We start from the raw sequence: 19623 nt of genomic DNA, 5'->3' as shown, positions 1-19623 counted from the left end.
GTGACACGCAGGACTCTCTCGTTGAGGCACACGAGCTCAGTATCACGTGGGCTTAGTTGCCCCACGGCATGTGGGATCCTAGTTTCCTGACCAGGGATCACACCTGCATCCCCTGCATTATAAGGCTGATTCTTTACCACTGGACCACCAGGGAAGTCCCCTATTTGATAAATATTTATGGGGTATCTCCTGTTCTTGGCACTAGGGATACAGCAGGGAAGAAGGACACGTGGTCCCCACCCATACAGAGTTTCCCTTCTAACTGGGGAGGCAGACAATAAACTGGCAAACAAAACAACTACAGACTGTGAAATGCGCTCTGCAGACAGTACTATGCTGTGTGATTAAAGACTACTGGGGGCTTCGTGTGAGGAGCAGAAAAGGCAGGTCTCTCAGGAAGAGGCCTTTCAACCAAGACCCAAGAGAAAAAGAGGAGCCGGCCAGGAAATGCAGTCCACGCACAGGGAACAGCAAGGACAAAGGTTCAGAGCAGGAAAGAGCATGGTGCGCTTGAGTGGCAGGAAGGAAGAGGAAGGAGAAAGGAATCTGGCACCCATGAGGGGGAAGAGGACAGCAGGGCTAGGTCTTAGGGCTATGGCAAGGAGCCCACGTTGGTTTTTTTTTTTGTTTGTTTGTTTGTTTTTTTTGGCCGGGCCACGCGGCATGCGGGGATCTTAGTTCCCCAATCAGTGATCCAACCCGTGCTCCCTGCAGGGGAATCGTGGAGTCTTAACCACTGGACCACCAGGGAAGTCCCCAGGAGCTTAGGTTTTATTCTAAGTGCAACGGAAAGCACTGGGGGGTTGACTCTGGAGTGGCATGATTGATTTCTCTTTTAGAAGGCTCACTCTGGTTGCGATAACACCATCTATTCTCCCATCCACACTGTAGAGTCTTGTTCAACGTTAAGCTCTGGGGACACCCAGGAGACTTAGCCAGTATCCCTGCCCCTAGGGGAGTGCTCAACCCTCCTCCCTGTCTCAACTCTGCTGCAACCCCCATTCCCTGCCCCATGACACTTGACACAATGTGATTCATTGGAAACTAGTTTATTTTGATATGTGTTTCATGGGGCTGGGCTGGGCAGGGCTGGGCTGGGAGGTGGCTGGGCTCTCAAGCTTGGTTCTAGGGACGTAGGTCCCCTTCCTCGGCACTGCGGCGACCGAAGTCCATCCATCCATATGCTTCTTCTTCTTCTTCCACCCATGGTCCCTGCTTCTTGGACAGGTCTGAGGGTCAGAGGTGGGAGAGGAGGTGAGGATGCGGGAAGGACGCCTAGCCTCTGGAGACTGAGGCCAGGGCCAGCCTGGGGGGACCTTGGCTAAACCAGGCTGGGCGAGGCAAGTAGGGACTGTTGTCACCAGCTCCTACCTGCTACCAAGTGTGAGGGATCCTGGAGCCCCAGCTGCCTTCGGTGGTGAGAGGCTGGGCCCAGCTGGTCCAGCCCACGTGGCTCCTGGCCCCTATTGGCCCCTGGATCCAAGGGTGCATCTTGCAGGTGGGAGTGGGGCTTCCAAGAAGCTTCAGAGAAGGCGGCCATAGCCAGCACCACGATCAGCACATACACACACAGTCGCTGCATCTTGTCTGCAAAGGAGAGAGGGGTTGAGCTTAAAGGTGGGGCTGTCCAGGCACCCCAGACGCAGGGCCAGGACCCTCCCTGCTGACGGGTCTGCAATTCTGCGTGGGGTTGTGGTCTGTTCCTCCAGGTCCTGCCAGCTCCTCCCCTAACTCCCAACCTCAAGCTTTGCCCCTTTGCTCCTTACCTACCCTAGTTACAGTGACTGCTTCTTTCGGAGGAATTTAAAACCCAGAACAATGGTTTCCAAACTGTTCTGAAGAATTTGAGGCCACGTGAGCGGTTCTGTAATGCTTAAGTCTTGCAACTGAAAGTGAACTTTTAAATAGTAATAGGAACGGGATGTACACACTCAGCTGCTTACGTCTCTCCTTGCAGCCAACCAGCACATTCACTGTGTAGTGGGGTCACCCTGTTTTTGTGCAGCCTTCGGAGGGAAGTTTCTCCTGCCGTTTTCACTTAACTGAGGACTATCCTCTGATTATAATCTAGCACTTAAAAAAAAAAAACCAAACTGAAACTGTCACCATTTGCAGCTATGTGTCAAGGTGAACCAAGTTTGGGGAAACCAGAATACAGAAATAAAACGGACACTCAAACAAATCTAAAATTTATCAGAAGTAAATAATAAAAATGTTGCCTTCGGAGAACACATTTGTATTAATAAAATACTGGTTTCATCTGTTTTCTCTGTTAGATTTCTTTTGGAAGAGAAAGGGTTCTGCTGCTAAAGAAGCAAACCAGAAAAATCAGTGATCTAGAGTGACGCTGTCCAATATGGTAGCCACCAGCCACATGTGGCCCTTTACATTTAAATTAATAAAAATTAAAAATTCCTGGGACTTCCCTGGCGGTCCAGTGGTTAAGACTCCGTGCTTCCTCTGCAGGGGGCACGGGTTCAATCCCTGGTCCGGGAGCTAAGATCCCACATGCTGGGTGGCCACACACACACACAAAAATTCCCCTCTTGCACGAGCCACGTTTTTAGTGCGCATGTGGCTGGCGGATACCGTATTGGACAGTGAGGCTGTGGAATGTTACCACCAACATGGAAAGTTCCATGAGACAGTGCTGGTCTAGGAAAGAGCTTGAGATGGGTCTAGGAGCTGTGGGTTCCAGTTCCAACCCTGCCCAATTTGTGTGACTTTGGGCAAGTCACATCTCTCTCTGGGCCTCAGTTTTCTCCCCCGAGAGATGGGAGAATAGCCTTTGTCCTCACCCCGCAGGGCTGGGGTGAGCATGGAGTCAGAGGGTCAGGGAAGGGCCCTGGTTGAGGCAGCAGGGCAGCTCGAAGGCAAAGGTTGAGATGCCAGGGTGGGTCCTAGAGCTGAGACCTAAGCCAGCTAAGGGCTAAGGGAAGGCTCCCAGCCCTGGAGACACTGAGGTGTGAGCCTGCTAGCTGGATGAGGGCAGGGGTCCCATTAACCCTCCTCCCAGCTTCTCCCCTCCCTTCCTGGGTGCTCTCACCTGCAGAGTTGGGAGATGCGTGACGCTGCTGTTGGCCTGGCGCCTCAGTTCTCTGCTCTGCTGGGCGCTCCAGCCTGACTTATAAACCCTCAAGGGCCCTCCCAAGGCCTCCTCCCCCAGGAGGCCAGGCTCCCCACTGCAGAGGAAGAAGGATGGGCCCAGGTACCTCAGCCCCGCCCCACCCGGTCATTTAGTCAGCCGTCCAGATGTGGGGGAAGGGAAGGCGAGTTGAACTTCACAGCGAGGGGCAGGAGCAGAGTGGGGGCAGTTCTTCAGCTGGGCATATCAGGTGGGAGATGGGCTCCCTGGGCTCAGGACAGAGCCCCCTGCCATGTCCTTGGGGTCAGAAGCCTGGTGATCATCGCTTGGACCACATCCCAGTTGGATGGACCGAGTGACCTTAGATTCAGAGGAAGCATGCTTCCCGACGTGTTCGTGTTTGAAGAGCAGGGAGTGTGTGAACGTGGAGTGATGTATTGATCCCCTGTCCCCTCTGTTGGGCTCTGCAAACAGGACGTGTCATAGTTATCAGGAGCAATGGGCCGTGGGCTGATGGCCCCGCTCTCTCTACCTGGTGGCTGTGTCCCGGTGGCCTCTGAAGCCCCTTCACCTCCCTTACCTGGAAAACCCTGAGCGTCCCCCTTCTGATGCCTTTGATGCCCTCTGCGCTGGGCTGGGTTTAGCTTGGGGTTCCCCATCATCTCTCGGGTCTGTCCCTCCTCCCCCACCCCTTGCATCCCCCATCAAAGCCAATTCCTTGAGGTTCCTGCACTTCCAGTCTCCCTCATTTTGTTTTCAAAGCAAGACAGTAATCTGCACTTTTCAATATCGAAATACATCTTTAAATGGTTAGCAAAGAGACTAAAGCGTTTGCCCGAATGTACCAGAAAACCAAAGGGTGCGTTCGGTCAACTTATTTGATAAACTGCTGCATCGACCTGGTTTGGGTAGATATAACTAGCTCTAGGCTGTGCTTGGTTTTTCCACGGTTGGGGCTAGAGATTTAGCTCTTGTTCATGCGTCATCAGGGCCCCTCCTTGTCTGGGGGAGTTTTGATGCCCCTGGGTATCATAAGGGGCCGTGGTACCCACGCTCACAGCCAGACTTGCTGAAAATGAACAGGTGATGAAAGAAGCAGGCTGTGAAGTGTCCATGGCAACCAGTGGCCAAACGTTCTGATAAATAACCACTCACATCCGGAGCAGGACTCAGTGACTCAGTAGATGAAATAAATGAAAATGACAAAAACGGGGCAGGCATTGTTGATAATTAATTGAATCACAGAATCTCAGAGATGGAAGGAACTTTGAGGGGGCCTTGGGAGAAAAGGTGGGGTGGGGAGCAGCTCTGCTCACACGCTAGGGGAATAGAGGCGTTTGCGTTGCTGTGGTAACAGGAAATTATAAGCTTACAGCAGAGCCCTGGCTGTATAGGGCCCAAGACGTGATTTCTGCTGAGGAGGGGGTTATGCTCCTTTGGCTGTTCTTCTGCAGGCTGGTTGCTGGGGGTGGCCACTGCACAAAATAGAAGCAGGTACTCCCATGCAATAGGTGACGGTGGAAGGCGGCTGCCGCTGGTGGGTGCTGGCGGGCCTGCGGGGGGGCTCGCAGTCACAGAAACTGCATGTTCTCCTCACAAGAGGAGCTTGTCCGATGGCAAAGGGAAGGGTTTCCTGGCTCTGTCCTTTTCCGGTTTTGGGCAGATGGCTGTTTTATCCCCCCAGGAAATGAAGGAAGTAACTTGGAGAGGAGTCTTGAAGATGATGTACATAAAGCACAGTTGCCCAGAATATCGTGGGCATCTAATTTGTTTGCATCTTCTCCCCTTAGCCTCTCTGGGTCTCAGTTAACCTCATCTGTGAAATGGGAATCACTCATTCCTACCTCACAGGGCTGTGGTGAAGGGGGAATGTGACAAGATCTACGCACATGTTTTGCATACACGGTGGAGCTTCTCCCACCCCCACCACCCCAACCAAGGATTAAGGAACGCAGTTCCCCAAAAAGCATTGTCTGTGAATCCAAGGTTTTCCCTCCTGCTGGCCTGACACCTGCCCTGAGTTGCTGTTGAAAGGGGTGGCAGGGATGGAGGCTGTGGAGGCTGGGCTTCTCAGAGGCCGGCACCTACTGGTGTGCAGAGGGTTTTGGAATTGATGAGGCCAAGGTGGAATCCTGGTTCCAATGCTTTGACTAGCTGAGTTACCAGAAAATCCAGTTTCTGGGTGTACCAAGTTGAAGAGCAGATCCCTGGGGCCCAGCCCCCTCCTGCTGCCTGTGGACCCTGCCCCTGTCTTCACGGTAATGACCATGCCGAGTGCCAGGCACAGATAAGCCCTTCGGGGGAATGAATGCAGTTGCTCTTCACCATGATCCTCAGACACAAGTGCTAGCATGTCCCCATTCTACAGATGAAGAAACTGAGGCTCAGACAGGTCTAACAATCCCTGTCCTGAGTTTACATGACTGACCAAGGAGAGCTGGGCCGGAAACTCAGGTCTCTATCCTCCTAGTTCTGGGATCTTTCTCCTCCCAGTGGGGGTGTGGTGGGCAGAATAATGGTCCCCCAAAGAGGTCCACACCTCAATCCCTGGGACCTGTGAAGATGTGACAGTGCATGGCAAAAGAGATGTTGCACATGCGATTAAGGTTACAAACTTTAAAATAGGAAGTTTACCCTGGATGATCTGAGTGAGCCCAGTTTAATCAGATGAGTCCTTAAAAAACAGAGAGCGCTCCTCGGCCAGAGGCAGAAGTGATGTGGCTGAAGGATGAAACAGAGATTTGAAGAATGAGAAGGACCAGCCCTTGCTGGTTTGAAGACGGGTGGGGGGCAACGAGATGAGGGATGCAGGTGACCTTAAGGAGCGAAGTGGTCCCCCCCTGACCACCAGCAAGGAACAGGGATTTCAGCCCCACGACCAAAAAGAACTGAATTCAGCCAACCACCTGGATGAACTTGAACTTGGATTTGTCCCTGGCACCTCCAGAAAGGAATGCAGCCCTGGCAGTACCTTGATTTCGGCCCAGTGGGCCATGCTATACCTGGACTCCTGACCTACAGAACTGTGAGGGAATGAATTTGCGTTGTTTTAAGCTTCTAAGTTTGTGGTAATTTATTATGGCAACACTAGAAAATGAATCCAAGGAGTTCCAGCATTTTGAAGGCTTCTGTCAGTGAGAACGGACCCTGAGTGAGTTCGCGGGTGATTTTTCCAGTGCAGTTAAGGGAGATGTTCGTCAGGGCATCTGACTCCCCATCTAGTCCATTTTTGTTCCAGTTATCAGCATGTGCTGTAAACCACGGTCTAGATGAGGCCCTGGGGATAAGAGGTGACTGTGACGGGCCCTCTTGTGGCTTTGGTGGAGTTTAGATTCTTGAGGAGGGGGGACACATAAAATAGACAAAAGCGATGGTTCCCTGTCAAGGGGAAAAGCTTCCCTGGACTCCGCTGCCACCACGTCCCCCGCCCCTCGCCCCAGCTACACTCCCTGCTGCCAGGACTGGCCTTGGGAAACCTCTGAAGAGCGGCTGTCAGGAAGGCAGTGCCTGGGCTTCCTAATCAGTTATTGATATGGAAAAAGGGAGAGGTTGACGGCGACTCAGTCACCCCGCCCCAGGCGACGGGGCCTTGGAGGGTGTGAAGGTGCTGGGACAAACAGGGACACCTGGGTGCCGTTCATATCCACATGGGCATCCACGGTTCCTCCCAGGGCTGGGGCTGGGGCTGGGGAGAGGGAGGTGGGTTCACGACTTCTGGCCTCACCTGCTGTCCGAAGGTCATAAGGTATCAGGACCAAGAGGACAGCCCATATGATGCCCTCAGGCCTAACTGGAGAGGCCACCCGCCAACCTCAAGGGCAGGTGACAGGCCCGGCAGAGAGGAGAGAGAGCAGAGGTGCTCCCATCCCAGCTTTCTCTCCCTAGCCCTGCCTCTCACCTTCTCTCTCTCTCTTTTTTTTTGGCTGTGCTGCACGGCTTGCGGGATCTTAGTTCCCCAACCAGGGATCGAACCCACGCCCCCTGCAGTGGAAGCGCGGAGTCTTAAACACTGGACTGCCAGGGAAGTTCCCCCCTACTTCCTCGACGGTGTTTTTATTTTAAAAATATTTATTCATTTATTTATTTACTTGGCTGCGCCAGGTCTCAGTTGCGGCCCACGGGATCTGTTCCCCAACCAGGGATCGAACCCGGACCCCCTGCATCAGGAGTGTGGAGTCTTAACCACTGGACCACCAGGGAAGTCCCACCGATAGTGTTTTTAAATGGGAAAATAATTCTAAAGGTACTAATGTGAGAGGACTCTTTACTCAGGTGCATTTTAGGGATGGTCGGCCAGGTTGAGTCGCTTACACCAGACCCCACGGGTAGGAGGTGAGGAGGCTGAGCTGTGAACCTGGTCCGTCTTCTTGGTCTCCGCGTACTGCAGCCTCTCCTCGCCCACAGCCTCCTGTTCTACCCTTTCCCCTGAAGCCCAGCTCCTGCTGAATCTACCTTTGCTGGGACCTCCAGTTCCCCAACCCCGTCTGGGTCCTCACGACCCACCTACCCTTCCCGGTCTCACTTTCCTCCCCAGCCTGGGCCACAGGGTTTGTCATTTCAGTTGTGTGTGGTGCATCTGAATTGCTGCCCTTGTCCTGCTTCAGAACCTGCCAGGCTGGTCCCCAGTTCCAGGCAGAGGATGCCACTAACCCTTAGTTTCTGTCTCCCTCTCCCTGCAAACAGGAAAGTTCCTGAAAGTGGCCGGTTGATTCGATTACAGATTAATATGCTGCAGATTAATATTCTGCAGCTGGGCTGTTGCCTGGCAACCTTGTGAATCATCTCTCCCTTCACTCTCAAAGTCATCTGACATAAGCCCCCATTTCTCCACCATGACCAAGGTTGTCCAAGTCCACCCTCCATCCTTTTTTTTTATTTTTTATTTTTTTTAGGCCCCTTGGGATCTTAGTTCCCCAACCAGGGATCGAACCTGTGCCCCTGCAGTGGAAGTGTGGAGTCTTAACCACTAGACCACCAGGGAAATCCCTGCCTTCCATTCTTTTCTGCTTTCTGCCGTTACTAGAGGGGGCATAGCCCTGTTCAAGATCAATCCCCCTACCAGGGTCCTTCATCCCAGACCCTCCTGCCTGCTTAGAGACCTTGTGCCTTCACTTTTTCATTCATTCATTCGTTCATGCATTCATCTGTTTCTTCAACAAAAATTCTCTAAGTTCTCACCTAGTGCCAGGCACTGTGCTGACCCTGGGGACACAGTGTTGATCGAGAGGGTCTTCATGCCTTTTCTCTTGAAGGGGAGACAGTATGATGCGAGCTTAAGGTACCACAGGTGGTTGGGGATGATGTAAGCGGGGGAACCTTGTCTATTTCCCTGGACCTTGAAGCTCTCCTCCATGAAAGTCTCCTGACATCTATAACACGTTTCCCCCTCCCTCTTCTCAGAATGACGGTGATTAAAATTTAGGGAGCACTTCTATGGCCAGACCTCCATGGTAAGCACTTTGCATGCCTTATGTCTTCAACCCCACAAGGAGGGTAACACTCTTGTCTCTAGTTTATAGCTGAAGAAACGAAGGCACAGAAAGAGTTGGTGATTGTTGGGAGAAGCAATGAAGCAATCCACTATGGACCTTGAGCATCCCTGAATGTTCTTGCTGAGGAGGCCAAGAATGCAAGGTTATGACCACTCTTCACCTGGGCCATGTCTCAGGGATGTCTTTGGAGTGAGTAACCTTGACGAATGAGGTTCTTGATCTCCCGATGGGAGTAGGGAGACTCCCCAAGCTCAGTGTTCCTCAGCTGCAACTACTGCCCACAAAGCATCCATCTGGGTCCATATTGTGTCACCAACTGTGGAGCTTGAGGGGCGAGGGGAATTGATGCAAATCATGCTGTTAGCTGGGTTGTAAGTAATAAGGTTATTTGTCTCTGACCCAGGAGTCTTGTGTCTTCTGCCGGCATTGATCAAAGAATAACTTATCAGCTCGTAAGTAGGATAAAATCAAATCAATCAAATCAATCCCAAAGTCAGCACAGTGATTTGCCCAGGACACAGGGCTCATCCACTGAGATTTGAACTTAGGCAGTTTGATTTCACAAGCATTAAATAAAAGTCTTTCCTTGCTGCTTTCCTGCTCCCTGTATGGCAATCTTTGAGCGGGGCTGGTTGGAGGGACAGTGGGGCTACGGAGAAATGGGAGGAGCTTTTGATGGTTGATTTTACCTGCGACCTCACTTGGCTATTGTGAAAAGCTATTTCATGGAAGGGAGAGGGAGCAGTGTATTTCTCCAGCCTTTACTGAAGTTCTCCTGCATTTATAAACCCATCTCATTCTACACTATCCCTGGCAGAGAGTAGAGGACATTTGTGTTCACCAGCCAAAGTGGTGCCATGTGGCAAGGGCAAAAATCCCTGCTCATAATTTGCTCACCCAGCCAGCTTTGAAAGGATGCAATTAAAAAAAATACATATAACCTATTTATGGAGATATATTTCACATATCACACCATTCAGTCTTTTTTTTTTTTAATGATAACTATTTTTTAAAATAATTAATTAATTAATTATTTTTTTGGCTGTGTTGGGTCTTCGTTTCTGTGCGAGGGCTTCCTCTAGTTGTGGTGAGCGGGGGCCACTCTTCATTGCGGTGCGCGGGCCTCTCACTATCGCGGCCTCTCTTGTTGCGGAGCACAGGCTCCAGACGCGCAGGCTCAGTAGTTGTGGCTCACGGGCCCAGTCGCTCCGTGGCACGTGGGATCTTCCCAGACCAGGGCTCGAACCCGTGTCCCCTGAATTGGCAGGCAGATTCTCAACCACTGCACCACCAGGAAAGCCCACCATTCAGTCTTTTAAAGTATGCAATCCAGGGGCTTTCAGGATATTCACAAAGTTACCCAAATATTACCGTTATTTAATACCATTTTCATCACCCCTAGAGGAAACCCTGTTCCCCTTTGCTGTCCCTCCTCATTCCTCCTTTCCCCTGGCAACCACTCATCAACTTTCTGTCTCTGGACATGTCTGGACATTTCATATAAACGGGATCATACAAAACGTGGCCTTTTGTGTCTGGCTTCTTTCACTTAGCATTGTTTTCAAGATTTACTCATGTCGCAGCATGTATCAGTACTTCGTTCCTTTTTTTGCCAAATTATATCGCGTTGCATGGATATACTACATTTTATTTATTCCTTCATCAATTAACATGATCAGATGGACATTTGGGTTGTTTCCACTTTTTGGCTATTATGAACAATGCTTGCTAGGAACATTTATGTACAAGGCATTATGTGAACATATGTCTTCAGTTCTCTTGGGTATATACCTAGGAGTGGAAGGGCTGGATCGCAGAGTAAGTCTATGTTCAACTTTTTGAGGAACTGACAGACTGTTTTCTTCAGAGGCTGTACCATTTTACATTCCCACCAACAATGTATGACGGTTCCCATTTCTACACATCCTCCACCAAAAATGGTTATTTTTTGTCTTTTTGACTATAGCCATCCTACTGAGTGTGAAGTGTCATCTCAGTGGGGTTTTGATTTGCGTTCCCTGATGGCTCATGACGTTGAGCATCTTTTCATGTGCTTATTGGCCATTTGTGTATCTTGTTTGGAGGGATGTCTATTCAGATCCTCTGCCCATTTTTCAATTGGGCTATTTGTCTTTTTTTTTTTTTTTTTTTTTACTGCTTTGTAAGAGTTCTTATGCATTCTAAATCTGAGTCCTTTATAGGGTATATGATTTGCAAATATTTTTCCCCATTTGGTGGGTTGTCTTTTCACTTTCTTGACAGTATCCTTGGAAGCACAAAAGTTTGAAAATTTGGTGAAATCCAATTCAACTATTTTTTTTTCTCTTGTCACTTGCACTTTTGGTGTCATGTCTAAGAAAGCTTTGCCTAACTCAAGGTTGTAAAGGTCTTATATTTTCTCTTAAGAGTTCTATATTTTTAGCTCTTATATTTAGGTCTGTGATCCACTTTGAGCTTATTTTTGTATATGGTGGAAAGTAGGGGGTCCAACTTATTTCTTTTGCATGTGGAGATCCAGTGGTGCTGGCACCTTTGTTGAAAAGACTATACTCTTCCCTCTTGAATTGTCTTGGCTCCCTTGTTGAAAATCTTGTGGAAAATTTGAAATGCGATAATTCTTGACAATTTTTAATTTGGGGGTAATTTGTGTTATTTCAAATGCAGTGTATAGAGGGAGGCTTTATTAAAGTGGGTTTCCTAACAGTGTTTCTCAATTTTGAATGTGCATGAGACCCACTGGGGGTCTTTTTAGGATGTAGATTCTGATTCAGTTGGTCCCATAGGGGCCTGAGATTCTGTGTTTCTAAAAAGCTTCCATGTTAGCATGATGCTGTTGGTCTGCAAATCACACTTGGAGTAGCAAGGTTTTATCAAATGCGATTTCAAATGTGCACAATTGAAATCCACAATAAGAAAGCCCCAGTTAAAAAAAGGTTTGTGATAACCACCCCAAAAGATGGGAGCACAGAGATCACTCTAAGAAGTGAGAACCCTTCCCTCCTCATTGATTATTTGAAATTTAAAGCTACTCTCCTGAGGGACTTCCCTGGTGGTCCAGTGGTTAAGACTCCTCGCTTCCAATGCAGGGGATGCAGGTTCCATCCCTGGTCTGGGAACTAAGATCCCACATGCTGTGCAGCATGGCCAAAAAAAACAAAAAAACAAAAAAACCCCACTCTCTTGAAGAACCTACAAAAAGGAAACGAATACCACAAGGTACTTAGAAAATTATAGCCACGAGAATTCTAAGAGATGGGGCCAAATCTGATTTAGAGCATTAAAGCATTCATCATCAAGCAAAGGAATAATACAAATGTGTGAATCTTTAAACTCAAGAAGTTAGGAAAAGAACCACAAAATCAACCAATGAATGTAAGGGGGAAAGAAAAATGATAAAAGTGGAAATGAATGAGAAAAACAGAAAAAAATGTTAGGGCTGATAAGACTAAGAATGGATTGGGGAGGCAATCAATAAAACAGAGACATCTAGCAAGTCTAATTATTCAAAAACCAGAAATCACATGTGGTTAGACATGAGGAAGAGGATGTAATTTTAAAAAATAGAGATTTTTAAAATGATAAGAAATACTGTACATACTTCTATGCTAATAAAAATGATAATCTCAATTAAGGGGACAATTTTCTGGAAAAACACACATTTCCAAAATCAAAAAGAAAACTCAAAGAGTCCAAAATTATGGAAGAAATTGAAGGAGATGTCAAAGAATTACCTCTAATAAAGATGACAGGCCAAGAGGATTTAATGATGAAATATCATTCTGCCATTAATAATGGTGTTTTTGAAAAACAGTTAAGGACACAGGGAAATTTTCACATAGTGGATTACATAGATTTCTGTTTTCTTTTTTCCTACTTTTTGCTGTTTTCCAATTTTTCAGTGAGTGCATATCGTTTTCATAGTCAAATAAAAAATAGATTTTTAAGGAAGAGTAGTGTGTATCCAATGCACCCACCTCTTCACCACCCCCCCCCACACACACTGCTCCTTGAAAAGGGGCTTCTGACCCTTCTCAAGGTCACCAACTCATTGGCCTTGGGTGTCTCCTAGTTGCCTACAATTGTTTCCTGCAGCATTTGGCATTGTAGTCCAGCCCTCTGGCCTTCTTTAAGGTCTCCTACTAGGCACCATTCAACCTCTTTACCTGCTTGAACCTTCCATTTCTTCCAAATATAGGAATTCCACAGGGATCGTCTGGACCCTTCTTCTCTTTCCCTTGCTGGTCTCACCCTGTCATGACTTCAGTGTTCATGATCTTAAAGCTCTGTTTCCAGACACACCTTCTCTTCCATGTCCAGACCCCATTGCCAACTCTTGGCTGTGTTCATTCATTCATTCGCTCATTCATTCACATTTACGGAGTACTTACTTGGTGCAGGTGCTGTACCATGCGTGGGTTCAGCAGCGAACAAGTCAAACCACACCTTTTTCTCATGGAGTTCCTATTCTAGTTGGGGAGTCAGATGCTAAGCCAATCACTGTACAAATAGCTAAATTATTTCCACTGTGTTTAGGCAAGGGGTCACATTCAGTGTGTGACAGAGAGAGGCACTCTTTTTCTCCTCTCTTTTTCTCCATAGCACTTACCACCATCTGGACAAGGATCTAATTCATTTGTTTGATTTTGTTCGTCTTCCCCCACTGGAATGTAAACTCCACATGGGCAGGGATCTTTGTTTAGTGCTATATCCCCAGTGCCTCAAAGACTATCTGGCACATACTAGGTGCTGAATAAATGTTTATTGAACGAATGAATGGCTCATGCTACGAGAAGTTTAAAATGAGCCAGGTTAGCCTATCTGGTAGAGCAGGAGGGAAAGGATGGGTGAAATCAGTGGGTCTCAAAAGGGAGGTATGATTTTGCCCCCAGGGGCATTTGGCAATGTCTAGAGACAGTTCTGGTTGTCTGGGGAGGTGGGGTAGGGGAAGGAGTGCTATTGGCATCGAATTCATAGAGGTGAGAGATACTGCTAAACGTTCTATGATACACAGGACAGACCACCTCCTCTCCCTCCCCCCAATAACTACCTGGCCCCAAATATCAATAGTGCTGAGGCTGAGAAACCCTGAGTTACATGAGCCCACTGGGCACTGTCATAAACCTGGGAAAACTTTTCAGAGTCACCCACACCCTGTCTTCTGTCCCGCGTCCAGCAGCAAAGCATCTGAGATCTCTCTCAGTGAGTCTCAATTTTTTTGTATCAATGATCCTTTTTACTCTCATATGAAAAATCTAGAGGGACTTTCCTGGTGGTCCAGTGGTAAAGAATCTGCCTTACAATGCAGGGTACGTGCGTTTGATCCCTGTTCAGGGAACTAAGATCCCACATGCTGCGGGGCAACTAAGCCCACGTGCCACAACTACTGAGCTCCCATGCCTCAACTAGAGAGAGAAAACCCGCAGGCCGCAACTAGAGAGAAGCCCTCACGCCACAATAAAAGATCCCACATGCCTCGACTAAGACCCAATGCAGCCAAAAATAAATAAAATAAACAAATAAATAATAAATAAATCTTAAAAAAAAAAAAAAAGAATCTAGAGAGGAATTCCCTGGCGGTCCAGTGGTTAGGATTCCCCACTTTCACTGCTGAGTGTGTGGGGAACTAAGATTCCATAAGCCACCACAAGCCACCACAAGAATCTAGAGAACCAGCTTGGGAATTTTAGATCATTTTCATCGTATGCCAGGTATACGCCAGGCATTTTAAGTAAAAGATAATCTATTTGAGGTTGGTAATGATAGGTTCTTCTTTAAAGCTTAATTTAAAATATAATCTGTAACTCACAGACATAGAGAACAGACTTGTGGTTGCCAAGGGGGATGGGGGATGGGGGAGGGATGGAGTGGGAGTTGGGGGTTAGCAGATGTAAAGTGTTACATATAGGATAGATAAACGACAAGGTCCTACTGTAGAGCACAGGGAACTATATTCAATATCCTGTGATAAACCATAATGGAAAAGAATATAAAGAAGAATGTATTTATATATGTAAAACTGAATCACTTTGCTGTACAGCAGAAATTTACACAACGATGAAAATCAACTATACTTCAATAAAAAAATAAAAATAAAAATGAAATAAAATGACTGTAATAATCATATCATTTAAAGATAAAATTTGACTTTCCCATTAAAAAGTGACAAAACATTGTTTATATTTAATTAGAAGAAAAAGCACGATTTTAGACAAATTAAAAAGTGATATTGCATCATGCTTGGTTATGAAAACAAATGTATGTTAAAATGCAGATTTAAATTTCATTATGTATTCTTTTTAAAGCTGTAGTCCATAGGGATCACCTTATATTTTTTTATTAACTTTGTATTATTTTTCCTGGAGGGTGATATAAGAGAGTTTCAGGCTACTTATGCAAGCACATTACAGATAGCACATGAGAGATGGGCGCTGTCTTTGGTCCCAGTAAATGAAAAGCCACATTTGATATAGCCATCACTGTATTTTCTCCTCCAGCATTGTTTTTGACATCCTTAATCAGATGAACAGGACCTGCAGATCTGGTAGGGTTCGGTAGTGGTGAATGGAGAGATCACTCATGGGCCACTCCAGGGCTTCTGGCCTGAGGCGCTGAGGGCTGAGCTCAGGCTTGGTACCACTGAAAAGCGCCCCAGCTGACTGCTGTGACAGCCAGTTTTCTGCGCCTCTCAGCCGGTGCCATGTTATTTATTTATTTATTTTTTGCGTTTCAATAGAACTAGCTTTATTATTATTATTTTTAAACAAAAGAAATGGTCTAAAAGCAAATACAGATATGTACCAGGGGATGGATGTGACCTGGTACTTACAAAGGAGCTGCTGTGTCATAAATGAAAACAGCATGTTAGGAGAAAAATAATTTTCAGGTGCTGTCTGCTTGAATAATCTGGAGATGCATGGTACTAATCAGTGTACCACGGTACTAATCAGTTCATATTTAGCTCATAACTGTTGCTTTCCATTCTTCAACGGTCTGTTTTTGTGCATTTCAATGCATATCTGAAACTGTAATGGAAAATGCATTTATAAAAAATTTAAACTCATAACGTTACCGTTTTTCTTTAACCAGCTTGCAGATCACTCTATGAGGTCTGCTAATTTTATGGTCCAAGCTGGTGCTTCTCAAACTCTGTTAATGAAGATTCTTAAAGTGAAGATTGAGGGACTTTCCTGCGGGCACAGTGGCTGAGAATCCGCCTGCCAATGCAGGGGACACGGGTTCGATCCCTGGTCCAGGAAGATCCCACATGTCCTGGAAAACAACTAAGCCCGTGCGCCACAACTACTGAGCCTGCGCTCTAGAGCCCACGAGCCACAACTACTGAGCCCACGTGCCGCAACTACTGAAGCCTGCAAGTCTACTGTGGGGCTTGAAATTCTGCACATCTAACAAGCTCCCAGGTGATACTGAGCAGCAGGTCTTTAGCTCTGTTTCCATGATGGGACAATGGAACCTAAGTAAGTCGCAATCTCCCTGCACCTGATTTGGTCCTGTGTTTGTTTTCTACTGTTTCACAGAAATGGAGTGAGAATCAATGACTTGACACAAGCACAGAATGACTGTCACGTTTATGCTCCCACATTAACATTTTCCACCCTCTGCATTCCCTATGCTTCCTGTTTTCAACCAGTTGTCCATTCTGGGTATAAATTAACCATAAAGGTCTAAGATTAAAGACAATTTGAACCTCGCAACGACCTGGATGGCTGCGGCTGGATGACGGCTAGTGATAGTGGCTGTGCAGCGAGTGAGTCGCGTGCGGGCTTCCGAGCGCCTTGGAGTCTGGCCGTTGTGTGCGCTTTCTGCTCAACACACACTCTGTTTCAGAGTTATTTTTAAATATTTTAAATGGTTATTAATTTTAAAAATCGATATTGAAATAGGCACTGTTACTGCTTGTAGTGATGTGCCTGGAAAAAACCTTTGATAATCCCTGGGGCTTTGCAAGTCTTGGGAGGAAATCATGGGCCAGAGATTCTTAACTGTTCTGGGTAGTGGCTTCCTTTAAGAATCTGATTAAAGCTATGGAAGGTCTTGAAGAAAATGCACACACGTACGTTATACATGAACTCTCACAAAGTCTCAGGGGTTGGTTTCTCAGATGCTGGTAACCCTCGGTCACCCCTTTTTCTACCATCTTAAATAAATAAAATACTCTTTTTAAACAAACCAAAAAAATTATTTATTTATCTATGGCTGTGTTGGGTCTTCGTTTCTGTGCGAGGGCTTTCTCAAGTTGTGGCAAGCGGGGGCCACTCTTCATTACGGTGCACGGGCCTCTCACTGTCGCGGCCTCTCTTGTTGCGGAGCACAGGCTCCAGATGCGCAGGTTCAGTAGTTGTGGCTCACAGGCCCAGCTGCTCCGCGGCATGTGGGATCTTCCCAGACCAGGGCTCGAACCCGTGTCTCCTGCATTGGCAGGCAGATTCTCAACCACTGCGCCACCAGGGAAGCCCCTAAATACTCTTTTTTTAAAGTTTTTTTTTTTTGTGGACCATTTTAAAAGTCTTCATTGAACTTGTTACAATATCGCTTCTGTTTTATGTTTTGTTTTTTGGCTGTAAGGAATGTGGGATCTTAGGTCCCTGACCGGGGATTGAACCTGCACCTCCTGCCTTGGGCGGCAAAGTCTTAACCACTGGACCACCAGGGAAGTCCCTTAGATAAAATACTCTTGATTACTTGCCCTGAAGTTTAGCTCTGATGATGCTTCTCTCCTACTCAAGTTTCTTCAATATTTCCCCATTAGCCACAGCAGTGTTTTCCCACATGGGGTTTGTGGCCCTCCCATAGGAACTGGCTGATGCTGGTTAAAGGGCAGGGCCCCATTTAACCAGCTGGGCCGCATTTCAGAGCTTCTGGATCAGAATCTCTGGCCCTAAAGGCAGGGCCATTTCCTGGAGTTTGTAGGCCTCTGTAATATCCTCCGAGGCTATGTCACACCTCATACCAAATGAATAAAATGTACTCACAGGCCATATAGACATACATTTTCTGTAACTTTTTTTTTTTGAGGAGGGAGGAAGCAATTCTGTAACATTTTTGAAAACACATTTATAAATTTTACAAATCTAAGTTTTGTTAAAAATAATATTCTTTCTCTAGAACCTTTATTACGTTTACATATAGTTATATAAGAATTATATTGCAGCTTTTGTAGTGTTAAACAATTATGCTGATTTTGCAGTTTTTGAGTCAATTTTTGGAAATGATGCATTTTTCTTCAGTCCTTAGACATTTTGTAGGCCCTTGAAAAGTAGCTGGGATCCGGGTACTGGTTAGCTAATACCCAGTACAGCCAAATTGTCCTGGGAGGGGCCTAGAATCTGAATTTTTAACAGGTTCCCCCAAGAACAGTGCATTTTATGACTATTTTAATTGGAGTTGAGTGCAAGAGAAGAAATTACCAAAGCCTCAGATTATGAGCTAATTTTGAAATAATGTCTTATCTCCTTAAAAGTTAAAAATTAGTCAAGGGGCTCTTAATTTCAAAGTAATTGTGACAGTGAATAGTAGTTTTTTGTTTTTTTTTTAAATTTTTAAAAAATTTTATTGGAGTATAGTTGATTTACAACGTTGTGTTAGTTTCAGGTGTACAGCATAGTGATTCAGTTATACATACACATATATTCAACCTTTTGTAGATTCTTTTCCCATATAGATTTTATTTTTTATTAAAAAAAAAATTTATTTATTTATTTTGGCTGCTCCGGGTCTTAGTTGTGGCATGTGGACTCCTAGTTGCGGCATGTGAACTCTTAGTTGTGGCATAGCATGTGGGATCTAGTTCCCTGACCAGGGATCGAACCCAGGCCCTCTGCACTGGGAGTGCAGAGTCTTACCCACCAGACCACCAGGGAAGTCCCTCCCATATAGATTTTAAAATTTAATTCTTTTTAAAAAAACTTTATTGGAGTATAGTTGATTTACAATGTTGTGTTAAGTTTCAGGTGTACAGCATAGTGATTCAGTTATACATATACATATATTCATTCTTTTCCAGATTAATAGTAAAGTGTTTTGACACTGATGCCACAAGGGGGTACCACCCAGGCTGGTAAACAAGGAAGGGAGTCAGTTCTAGAGCCTTCTGGTACAATGTTTGTTCACGAATATACTGGGTTTCTTTGACCTATTTATAGATTAAAAATTGAGTAGGTTTTAAAGTAGTTTTAGCTCACCAGTCTGCATTTTGCCTTCATTTTGTCTTTGGCCCTGCTTGTCCCCGTTGCTGAGGGTGAGCATTGAGCTGGGCAGGGAGACTGAAGGAAGAGAGGGGAAGGATGAGGCAGAGAGAAGAAACTGGGGGTGGGAGAAAGGAACTAAGGAGCAGAGAGCTGGGAGACATTTTTTTTTTTTGGCCGTAAATTTTATTAATCATCTTCCTAATCAGTCTTTATTTTTTTGGCCAAGCTGCATGGCATGCAGGATCTTAGTTCCCCAACCAGGGATCGAATCTGTGCCCGCTGCAGTGGGAGCGCGGACCCTTAACCACTGGACCACCAGGGAAGTCCCTGGGAGACATTCTTTACTGTGATTCTTTTGCATATTAACATCAAAAAGTCTTAGCTCGTGGCTCAGCCCACTCCGACCTCACACCAATCTTCCCCCCAGCCCTTATTCTCCTACACCCCCTCCTCCCCACCTACTTGCTGGTTAAGTTATATTCCCTCTCTGAATCTGTATACCATGGGACTGAGTCCGTACTGTGAAATGAGTCGTTTAGCACCGGCCTGGCATATAGTGAGAGGCAGTACTGAATTATTTCTGCTCCATGCAGAGCCTTTGTTCCAGCCATGGGTTCCTCACACACACTAGGTGCTTCCACCCCTGGGTCTTGACTCCTTCTCTTTGCCTGGAATGCCCTGCTTCTGATGGCACCTCCTCTATGAAGCCTTCCCTGGTCCTATGGGGTCCAGATGGAGGTGGGGAAGATTTCCCAATCCTCAGAGATCCTGCAGCTCTTTGGTCAAGCCACTGGTGGCCTTGACCTCTCTCTGCCTTGTGTCACGGCTGTGCGCCAGTCTC

At 46.6% G+C, this 19623-nt stretch overlaps 1 protein-coding gene across 1 annotated transcript; it reads right to left on the bottom strand.

The window, feature by feature from the left end:
* Window positions 1-1035: 1035 nt before the first annotated feature.
* Window positions 1036-1582, bottom strand: GAST (gastrin). The gene is made up of 2 exons (XM_036837243.1): window positions 1372-1582; window positions 1036-1229 (listed from the first exon to the last, which is right to left on the bottom strand). The coding sequence occupies exons 1-2, from the start codon at window positions 1580-1582 to the stop codon at window positions 1126-1128; spliced, it is 315 nt and encodes a 104-aa protein (XP_036693138.1). The 3' UTR covers window positions 1036-1125.
* Window positions 1583-19623: the final 18041 nt, after the last annotated feature.

Source organism: Balaenoptera musculus, chromosome 20 (genome assembly GCF_009873245.2).
Source record: "Balaenoptera musculus isolate JJ_BM4_2016_0621 chromosome 20, mBalMus1.pri.v3, whole genome shotgun sequence".
NCBI classification, from domain to species: Eukaryota; Metazoa; Chordata; class Mammalia; order Artiodactyla; family Balaenopteridae; genus Balaenoptera; species Balaenoptera musculus.
This window is presented reverse-complemented; position numbering and strand designations above follow the sequence as displayed.

Excerpts from the sequence above, each read along its gene's own strand:
- GAST (XM_036837243.1), bottom strand. The coding sequence starts at position 1,582 with ATGCAGCGACTGTGTGTGTATGTGCTGATCGTGGTGCTGGCTATGGCC. Across the intron at positions 1,230-1,371 it reads TCCCTCACACTTGGTAGCAG|ACCTGTCCAAGAAGCAGGGA; the intron begins GTAGGAGCTGGT and ends TCTGACCCTCAG.